Source organism: Pteropus vampyrus, unplaced genomic scaffold, assembly GCF_000151845.1.
Source record: "Pteropus vampyrus isolate Shadow unplaced genomic scaffold, Pvam_2.0 Scaffold20, whole genome shotgun sequence".
In the NCBI taxonomy this organism is placed as follows: domain Eukaryota; kingdom Metazoa; phylum Chordata; class Mammalia; order Chiroptera; family Pteropodidae; genus Pteropus; species Pteropus vampyrus.
In genome coordinates, this window is record NW_011888801.1 from 4895275 (window position 1) to 4906248 (window position 10974).

The 10974-nt window shown below is 45.4% G+C and overlaps 1 protein-coding gene across 4 annotated transcripts in view; it reads right to left on the reverse strand.

The window, feature by feature from the left end:
- Positions 1-330: 330 nt before the first annotated feature.
- DLG5 (discs large MAGUK scaffold protein 5) overlaps positions 331-10974 on the reverse strand; it is a 115606-nt gene continuing 104962 nt past the window's right edge. For all 4 annotated transcript variants that reach the window (XM_023527947.1, XM_011355317.2, XM_011355316.2 and 1 more), the window contains 5 exons: positions 6111-6254; positions 5734-5861; positions 4394-4503; positions 3593-3702; positions 331-2119 (listed from right to left, as the gene is read on the reverse strand). In XM_023527947.1, the coding sequence (XP_023383715.1) occupies positions 2016-2119; positions 3593-3702; positions 4394-4503; positions 5734-5861; positions 6111-6254 (596 nt within the window). In that variant the 3' untranslated portion in view covers positions 331-2015. The remainder of the gene's footprint in view (positions 2120-3592; positions 3703-4393; positions 4504-5733; positions 5862-6110; positions 6255-10974) is intronic.

A 10974-nucleotide genomic window follows, 5' to 3' on the forward strand; every position in this document is an offset into this window, starting at 1 on the left:
TTCAAGGCCCAGCCCAAACCTGCAGACCTGAATGTGAGTACCTGAAGGCAGAAAAATCAGTCACCCGGCTACAACCACCCACGCTATGCTGGATAGACAGACGGATGAAAGGATGATGGACGGTCTCATGGGAGGGAAGAAGGGAGTCAGAGGGAGGTTGATGTAGCAGGTAACAGGGGCTCTTGATCATCACCAGAGCTGGAAAGAACTTCACACATCGGCCAGTTCCAGCTACATGCTGCAGGGGAGGAAAGCCCTCTCGAATTTAGAAATAAAGGAAAGCTGAGGGAGCAGGAAAAGATAGAAAAACAAGTGAAACACATATCTTCATCACAACGAATTACAGAAATTGACCTTTATTTATTGTACTAAAGTCTGTTTAACTTTTGATACAAAGTAAGGTTTTAGTACAGAAAATCCCAGTCTGTCAGAACAGTACCTGTGCACACTGTACCATCACAGTCCCACTCTGTCTGCAACTCAGAGAAACAGCCCAGAGGGCATGCGAGTAAGACCTTGAGACAGCCTACAGTTTGTCTTAGTTGTCTGAGCTAGAAAACTTGTACCTGTAAAATAAAGGGCAGCATTGAGGACTGAAACATGTCTCTTTTTGAACAACTGTGCAAGAAAATATATCCCTTTTTAAAAAATGTCAGTATGGCTAAACTACAATCTAGTGTCTAGAATTACAAAGAATAAAATGAATTCAAAGATTTCTTGCTAGTAAAATGAAATGTTAGGAACAGTATTAAAATATAGGTCCTACCTCAGTGACACTTACACAGAGCCTGGTACAGTACCTATTATTAACAGGACGCACAGTTTAAGGAGGAACCACATCAAATCTTCAGCCAGAGACATCCAGCGTCAGAAGTGCAAAAAATAAAAATAAAAAATAAAAATAACTCCCAAAGACATCCTCATGGAGTACTGTTCATGCCGTGAGTGCTATAGCCAAGACTAAAAGATCTCACTCTTTTTTAGATTTTTGACAGTGACAACACTAACCATTATGCTTCCCCAAAGACTCTCAATTCAACATCTGAAACACGAATGTTTTCATATCCCAAACAGCTGATGTGTCTGTCCCACTCCACAGAGTTTAAGAACTACCCTGAAAACACTGCGCTGTCACTATTTACAGAACCTAAAGAGGACCCGATAGCATGCATCAGCCCTAGCTTAACACCTTGTCTGGAACTAGTTGTGTCATCGTGAACCCATGAGGCTCCAACAGACCAGACAGTGCTGAAATGATAAACGCAGACGGAGAAGAAATGAGAGGATGTAGAAGGCAGAAGGGAAAGTCTGAGAGACAAGTTTGTAAGACTGCCAAAGTCGCCTTCCCTGGTGCAGGCGGGAAAACACTGCTGCTGGCGAGTCCATCCCACAAAGGCACTGGTTCTGCCACCACAGATGTCTAAGCATCTGCAGTTGCGATGTCCTTCCAGGAGAGGTGCCGTCGAGGAGCAGAAAGTTTGTCAGAGCTCTGGTCCCACCAACAAGAACCTTCGAAAGCAAAGCAGCCCCAATGAGGTTCCAGAGTTGTTTTGTTGAAAAAGGGAACGAAACCAACACCAAAGCAACACAGAGGGCTCGACAGAGGGGCAGGGGCTGGGCACCGACAATATGGGGCCGTTCAAGTAAACATAAACAACCAAATACTTAGAAAACGTTTGTAAACTTGTGATCTGAAAGATTCTCTTTGCAGCATCTCTGATCAGCTGGCTAAAGAAAGGTTGGTGTTGAACCTCTTTATCGAAGTCTTTTGTGTTTTTTTGTTTTGTCTTAAAGCACACGTGTGAGAGGAAGATAGTCCGCTGGGCTGGGCCTAGATCCCATTCGTCTGTGGCCCTCTGTCTCAAATGAGGTGCTTCTGGAGTCCTTGTTCATGGATCCTTCCCCTTCATGTTTACATACAGAAAAGTCAGACTTCTTTTTTTAGTCACTAAAGAGCTGAGCCAGGTATTGACACTGGCAGACGAGTTGCAGTCATTTCACAGCACAGCCTTCTTCTACGGTGGGCAGGCTGGAATCCACAGGACTTTACTTTGTTCTTGATTGACCATTGCCAAGATCTGAGTGCAAATGCTCTGCAGGGCTCCACCCTGGACGACTCCTGCAAAAGAACCCCCAAACACACATAATCGAGCTCGGAGTAAGACCCCAGGTTTGGGGCAAATAAATACATCCTTTACTCTTCCTCTGCCTGTTTTGAGCTACTGTTCTATTCCCACCCCACTCTGTTCCATCAGCAAGAAATTGGAAAAGAAAAAAAATTAAGAGCTGAACGCAAAGCACTGGGCTTTTTATCTCTCTGGTCAACTATTCAGTAGGTGGCTGAAAATGTGGGTTCTAATGAAGGTTGGTGTCAAATTTTGCCAGGCTTCTCCGGCCCCTGTAACAGGGTGACCAGGACTTAACCACTTGCATCACATGCAAGTTTCCCTAGTCTTGCAACAGGGAGTCCAGCACATTGGAAAGCCATTGGAGGTGTGTTGTGATGATCCAATGAGCAGCAGGACTCCACAGGAAACAGGATGGGTTTAGAAGCCAGAAATCTCATGGTCCAGAGGGGATTCCTAGCAAAGACAACAACACACTTCCAGCTATGGCCTAGCCCTGCTCTGCAGGCTTTCAATACCATGGGCCCCGCAGATTCTGGACCAGGGCACTCAGTGTTTCAACCAGGACAGCGCCAGTAGAAAAAGCATGCCCTGGCTGCTTGCCAAAAGGTATGTACAGAAATTGACGGGAAGCATTGAAAAACTGCTATGGAAATGTGTCCAAGTAATTATATGTCTGTTGAATCTAATACAAAATCTAGGTTTGTATTTTGTAAGTTTTGGAGTTTTAAATTTTCACTTCTCCACTAACAATGTATTTGACTAAAATACTGGTCTGTAATGGACTCGAAATTAAAACACAAACACACAGACAGAAGCAGGAAGGTTGGTTTTGAGACCAATTGTTGCATGAGAAGCACCAAACTAGATCACCATACCCTCTATGAGTTACTTAAAATCACTGTCCTGGCCTCTCTGTGACCACAAGGTTATTGACATCCCCTACAAATGACCAATTTTATGGAAGAGGTTGAAAGCTACAGAGTCAAACGATAGCCAGTAATTGGAGCCATGCTCCTTTTGGTTTCCTTTGGTTCAAAGACCAGAGATGGTAAGGACAAAGCTTTTCTTCACCAAATCTCATGGCAAAATTGACCTGCCCTGGAGGGTGCCAAGGACAGATCAGTCACAGCCACTACCACTGTGCTGTCCACCTGGGAGCAATGAAGCTATGCTACTCAGCACTTGTGCTGCGAGACAGACCTGCCACTGCTTATGTAAAAATGTGGGTGGACAAAGCCAGACCATGACCTGAAGCTAACTTGGTGAATCTTACCTTTCAACTTATAAAATTTCTGATTGCCCTGTGCCTGCAATCAGAACATCTGTAATGAAGGTGCTTACAATGGAATCCACCAGGCACCCAAGAAGCATGGACTACTACCACTTCTAAGTATAACGTCATTGGGACACGTGTTTCCATCCCCGTCACCTACTGCTCCTCTCTAGGCCAGACACACACCTACCTGTGAAGTACCTACTGTACTCCTGTTCAATCTTCTGAGCCGTCTCAAACTGCTCTTTGGAATGCCTCTGAGTCACCTTGTCCTTCAGGTAGATGGGGTCTCTCTGCTCTCTGTTGAAATATCCAAGGAACCAGGCTGAGCTTCTCGCCTCCCCTCTTTCCTTCCTTTGTCCAGAGTAACAGGGACCTTCATTGCCAAAGGGGCCCGATATGTCCCCTCATAAAGCACAGCAATAGCTGGCAGTCCCCACAGGGAGCTCTGGGCAGAGGGGGCAGGGTGGGTGCCACAGAGCATGCACTAGAGAGCAGATACCCTAGCAGCTCCCAAGTGCAAGTACCAGAAGCTTGGAAGCACAGAAAGGCAAAATGGAGAGGGACCTTAACGAGCTGTTAGCTCAACCATGACAGAAACACGCTCAGTGAAGGCAAAGGCTCATCCAAGTCACAAGCCTACTCCTGGCAGAGCTGGACCTGGCCCCGACCGCCTAGTTCCTATGTCCTTGTGAGCATCAAACTGAGAAGCTGAACAAAGGGAAAGAGAGGATGGGGGGAATGGGAGGAGAGCTCTGCAGACAAAGCTGGACCCAGGCAAAAGGAAGGGGAGGTGGAGTGGGAGGGGCTGTGCTGGGTTAACCCTGTCTGACTCTGAACATGAGAGAGGGGTTTGAGGCGGAAGTGTCATTCCTATACATGTTGTTTCCAGATTGGTCTCACTCTTCCGCCACACCCCCGCCACCTTGGCTGTTTGAGCCAGCAGCCACAGCAAGGCCCCCCGCTGAGCCCCGAGGAGCCGATCACCTACTTGATGTGTTTAGCGCTCTTGTAGTGGATGAAGATGACGATAGGGTAGACGTGCATATGGTGCAGCCGCTCGATGGCGTGGGGAGCGATGTCCAGGAGACAGTGCCGATTCTGAGGGGGGATGAAGAATGAGTGCCAGGGGCGGGCGTGGGGGTCTGGCCCTTCTGGGGACACCTCCCACCCTTCTCTGTCACCGACGGGTCCCACCGTCACCTTACACTACTCTTATCTTCCTCTATAAACAAACACATAAAGCTCTACCCATGAATGAGAAAGCAAGACCATCTTTCATGAAGATCACACGTGATAAATTGTGGGGAATTCTTACCCTGGAAATCTCTCCCCACAGGCTGTCAGCTCTGATGCAGTCAAGGCTGGGAGCCAGGGCCGAGTGGGTTCTGGCTGGCCAACTACAAACATCCTTTCCTCCCCTGGCCCAGATATGGGGAACTTCTTAAAGCACTACCCCAGCCTGCCCTCAGAAACCTTACTTCTGTCAGACTGAGCAAATGAAAACTCGAGACTTAGTGAGGTGAGGGAGGGGAGTGTGTCTGTCATTGTGTAGCTGTGACTGAAATGTGTACCAGGGTCCCCTGAGCTTCCAGGCAGAGTGTGAGACAAAGAAAGGCCATGGGCACTGTGCCTATGGCTCTCCCCGATTGCCAAAAGCTCCGGTGAGCTCTGGGCCCAATCCCTGGCAGGCTTTCTAACCTCCTGGGGCACCTCTGACTGAAGCCCGTTCACTTCAACTCAGCCATCTACATATGACAGCTGTGAGAAGCCAACTCCTCATTTAACAGGAGGAAACCAAAGCCCAAAGAGGTGACCTGAGTCAGCCCGAGGACGGAGCCCAAGGAACGCCCACACCCTCGAGGGCTGTCTTTCCAACAGACCTTGCAGATGTCCTCACTTTCCCTCATATCACCTGGCGAATGGACACCAGCATGTTCAAGAGCCTAAGTTGCAGGGCAATGGCTCTTAGCCCTCTTAGGGGCAGGGCCCTGATCGAAGCTGTGCACCTGTCCCCAGAACAAGGCACACATAAAGCTCTGCACACAAGTTCAGCAGGTGCATCTGGGATCCTGTTGTAGAATTCCCTGTGAGAGGCCCTTCCTAGAGTTTAAAGCACTCGTCAGATGCCCTCACAGGGGGAGGGGTGACCCACATGCGAGGTGATTCCTACACATCTGCCTGGGACTAGCTTCTTCTTTATAAAGTGGAAGCACACAGAAGCAACGGGGGCAAGCCTGTGAGACGTGCAGAGCAGAGGCCCAAAGGCACAGGGACTCCAAGGCCAAGGCTCAAACAGGCACCTAACTCCCCTTCTAAAGCAACAGTTACCTTTTCTGTGATCTCCTTTATAGAAGCCACTGTGGTCACATCAAAATGGCCACTCCTCCGCTTATAGTCGACAAACAGGCAGTCTTTGACACCTCGCTCGATGGCCTGCTGGGAAGCCTTCATCACCTCTGCAAAGCACAGACCCAGGAATTAGGACACTCTGGCATTGTGAGCCATCACGACACGTTCTGGGAAAGAACACTGTTCAGGAAGGCTGTTAGGAACCCAGTCCAGCTGCCCTCTCTTCTGGAGAAAAAACTGGAAGCCAGATGCTGATCTGACACAAGTTAGGAGGGCTCTGAAACACCACGGGATCCAGCTTCGGGAGACAGAGGACATGGACACAGACAGGGACAGGCATGGAAAAGACTCCTTACCAAGGGGGCACCTGCAGAACTTGCCAGGTGCCTCGTTCACCAGCATTTCCTTCACCACATCCAGTAAAGGCCCCAGAATCAGGACAGGCCTCAGGGAGGTGCAGTCTACTTTCTGGACCCGCTGATAGGCAAGGCTCACCGAATCTGAGGGGTAGAGATAGGCAGTGTCACAGGAAGCAGAGTGGAGGGAGGGAGAGTGGCTGGGGACACACTGTTCTCCAGGCAGGCCCATCCTCTTCACTCCACAAATCCAGAGCCTAGAGAGTAACCAGCTCATCCCAGTCTGCTTGGGACTTGCCCAGTTCTAGAGAGTTCCAGGTCTTGGGCACACCAAGGCATGGTCACTCTTGGAGTCCAACACAAGTGTCCCCCACTCCATGAACACCCGAGTCATTTCAGCACTTCCTTTTGCTCAAATTCTTTTTATGTGTCTTATGCCCACTGCCCCCACCTCCAATCCATTTTCTGCTGTCTAGAGAGGAGACCTCTGAGGTTTGGCAGATAGGTGGTCATGCAACCCAGACCTGCCCAGTATAGTGAGCACGGATGAAGCTCTCACTTTCTCGCCTGCCTTCCCATGGGCTAAAATGGACAGGACCAGGTGCTGTGAGCCAGTTCCGCTCTTGCAGATAAGGGCAACCCTCAGGAAATGGCAGAGCACAAGACAGAAAGGAACTGGGTCCCTGAATAACCCCCAGAACAGAGCTGCCTCCCTGGGACCACCCACCAGCTCAGACTTGTACATGGCAAGAGAAATAAACTTCCCATCATGATTTAACCGTTGTCATTTGGTCTCAGTTACAGCAGTCAAACCAATACCGTAGTTGATACATGTAGTAAATCTGCCCTTCGACCAAAATAATAATAAAGTCCTTGCAGGAAGAGACGGCCTAAACGCCTGTACAAATATCTTCTTGGCACCTCCCTTGTATCAGTCACTGTACTGGCATCTCGGAAACGCTTAAAGAAGAGTATAAAACACAGCTCTTGCCGTTACAAAGCTCATACTCTAATCTGTCACAAGATAGGACCACATGATAAGCAAGACAAGCATACATACAAGAGCTACCTGACAACTCCAGGCAACAGAACAAGCCATCCCAAGGGAGGGCAAGGGTTAAATAAACACTACATGGGATCAGAGGAAGAAGAGACCACCAAAAAGGCCCAGGAAGGAGGTGAGATGGGAGATGTGTCCCAGGCAGAGAGCATGCAGGACAGTGGGTGATGGTGATGGACAGGGGCAGGGCTGAGGTGAGGGGAAGACTAAGGCGGGCTTGTGAAGAAGGATCAATGAGAGGCTTGGCCTGGTAGACCTGGACACAGCAGTACAGCAAGGTATAATCAGAAGATGAGGAAAGTGGAGCCAGAAAATGAGACTTTAGGTAAACATGGCACAGAGCTGGATGCAATCTCAGCTCCATAAAGACCGAGCTCGTGTGCAGAATTGAGGGGAAAGTGAGCACAGTCTCTCTCCTTCCTCACTACACCTGTGCATGTATTTTTTAGGACCAATGACTCAGCATATACATCTAGATGGTTTTCTCTACAATATTTCTCAACCTGGTGACCGGATCTGTTGCTAACAAAGAGGCAGAGGGCCTTGTAGCCACACTCCCTATCCAGGAACAACCGTGCATTTCTGACCAAAGGCTCTGAGAAGGCCCGAGGCAAAGAACTTCCTCCAAGGGGTATGAACACATACCACTTTTAAAAATCAGAATGCTACACATAAAATCAAACATCTTCTCTGATACCTCTTCTCCAGTCCTGGTCCCTACCACTTCCTCAGAAATAACCACTATTATGAGCTGGAATTATATTCTTTCAACGTTCGTTTTTCTTACATGTTGATATTGATATGCTCAAAAAGACTAGAAAATATGTTGTGTATTTGTGTGTATGTTCGAGAAAAAAATGACACAATACTGTAAATATTCCACAACTCCCTTTTCCACTAAGTGCTATTTCTGGAATGCATCCATATTGATTCAGATTGATCTCTTTTATTCCTTTTGAACATCCCACACACGGATGCACTGCATCTATTTATGCATTTCCCTTTTTATGAACATTAAGTCACTATTCACTCAATTTATTTGAACTAGGATCAGGTAACAACTGTCAGCATTCTATAATGCACTGCACACAAATTATTTCTCCTCGAATAATCTGCTTCATCAGAAGTCCTCATAATTACAGAATCATGGAGCTAGAGAGCATCTTACCAGTCACTGAATCCAACCAGAATCAGAAGATATAAAACTCCCTGGTAATGATAAATATACAGATAAATAGAGAATCTGGAAGTAATGTGATGTAGATGCATAAATCACTTTTAAATCTGGTATAGATATTAAAAACCAAAAGCATAAAAGTAAAGATAAATCTGCTAATGAATACACAATATAAAAAGAGGTAATTGGTGTCATCAATAACAAAGTGTCAGGGGGGCGGAGATGTCAAGCAGAGTTTTTATGATTGAAATGATCAGTTTAAAATGAATTGTAACTTTAGGATGTTTTATGTAATAATCACAAAGAAAATAGTTATAAAATGTACATAAAGGGAAATGAGAAAGAAATTAAAATATATCACTACGAAAAATTAATGAAACAAAAGAAAGCAGCAAAAGATGGAAAGATGGATAAAAAAAGCTACTTCCAGAAAACAAAATGGCAATAGTAAGTCCTTCCATATCAGCAATTAGTTTAAATGTAAATGGATTAAATGCCCCAATTAAAAGACACAAATTGGCTAAACAGATTTAAAAAACAAGACCCAACTATATGCTGTCTACAAAAGATTCACTATAGATCTAAGAACACACGTAGACTAACTCTCAGTTATGACTAGAACCAGACAGATCATTAAGGAAACAGAGCTCTTGAACAACATTGTAGACCAAATGGACCTAACAGACATATACAGAACACCCACAAACAGAATAAATATTCTTCTCAAGTGCATATAAAACATTCTCCAAGATACACCACATTTTAGACCACAAAACAAGTCTTAACAATTTTAAGAAGGCTGAAATGATACAAAGTATCTTCTCTGACAACCATGGAATGAAACGAAATCAATAGCAGAAGGAAAACAGGGAAATTCACAAATATGTGCAAATTAAACAACTCTTTAACAAACAATGGGTAAAAGAAAAAATCACAAGGGAATTTAGAAAATATCTGCAGACAACAAAAATGAAAACACAACACACCAAAACTTATGCGATACAGCAAAAGCAGTACTAAGAGGGAAGTTTATAGTGGTAAATGCAGACATTGAAAAAGAAGAAAGATCTCAAATCAGCGACCTAACTTTATATAACTTAAGGAACCAGGAAAAGAATACATTAACCCAAAATTAGCAGGAGGAAGGAAATAAACAGCAGAGATGAATGAAATAGAGAATAGTAAAACAATTAGAAAAAAAAATCAATGAAAGCAAGAGTTAACTTTTTGAACAGACAAATGAAATTTGACAAACTCTTAGCTAGACTAATAAAAGAAAAAGGAGAGAAGACTTAAATAATTAAAATTAGAAATGAAAGAGGAGACATTACAGCAGACTTCACAGAATAAAAAGAATTTTAAGAAACTACTATGAGCAATTATATGTCAGCAATTTGGATAACCTAGAAGAAATGATAAATTCCTAGAAATGTACAACATATTGAGACTGAATCATGAAGAAATACAAACTCTAAACAAATCTGTAACAAGGAGATTCGAATAGTAATTAAAAAACTTCCCAACGTAGAAAAGCCCAGGACCAGATAGCTTCTCCAGAGAATTCTAACAAACATTTAAAGAATTAACACCATTCCACCTCAAACTTTTCCAAAGAATGAAAAGGAGAGAAAACTTTCAAATTCATTCTTTGAGTTTACTCTGATTACTCTCATATCGAAACCAGGCAAAAACACAAGAAAACTACTGACCAATATTCCAGATTAATATTGATGCGAAAATCCTCAACAAGATGCTAGCAAACGGAATTCAACAGTATATTAAAAAAGTTATAGGAGGAAAAAAAAATGTACATGATAGAGGCTCTGTTCATCCCTCTGGCAAACAAATCAAAGTTGTGACAGAAACAAGGAGCAAGTAGCAAGGAAAAAATCATCTGAGATCTAGTTGAACAAGCCATACAACTAGGAAGAAATCCAAGAAAGCACCCTGCAGCGGCAGAAGGTAGGAGGGGATGAAGATGGGGGGCTGCCCGGTCTCCAGCGGCTGAGTGAGATGGAGGCTGCGGCAGCAGCAGAAGCCTCTTAAAGAGGCCGTGTCTGTGAGCAGATTTTCACAGTGACGGACCTGCTCGCTCTGAGCACCAATACCAATTCGGCTGCACACAGAGGGTACTAGGGACTCACAGGAAGACACTGTCATAGTGAGGGCGAGGCAAGACTCGCTCTGTACAGAAGTGCTAGCAGTATCCAGTGTTCCCTGTTGTGCCCTGTTGCGCCAGACACAGCACTGTCATAGCCCTGACATCATAAAACTGGATAACAAAGGTCGCTCTGCCCAGACGATTTCCTGAAACTTCGCCTACTCCAACTCGCAGCCCCACCCAAGCCACATCCAGGTATATCCTCAGCATGTCAGGTGCTCCTTGCTGAGCAGCACCTAGACTCACACTGGTGGCAGCTGGCCTCAGTTTCTAGTGTGGCCTTTTCAGGCAACTATAAGCACAGCATCTGTGGATTGCTTGCTGAAACTTAATAGGTGGCCAGAGGCTTGGGCTAAATTTGGCCTGCAGCTGAACCCTTCTCAGGACTGTGCCACTGGTCACCTACTTCACAAATCCACACTAATAAGACTGAGAGACTTAGGAGCTTTGCTTAGTACATAGAAAC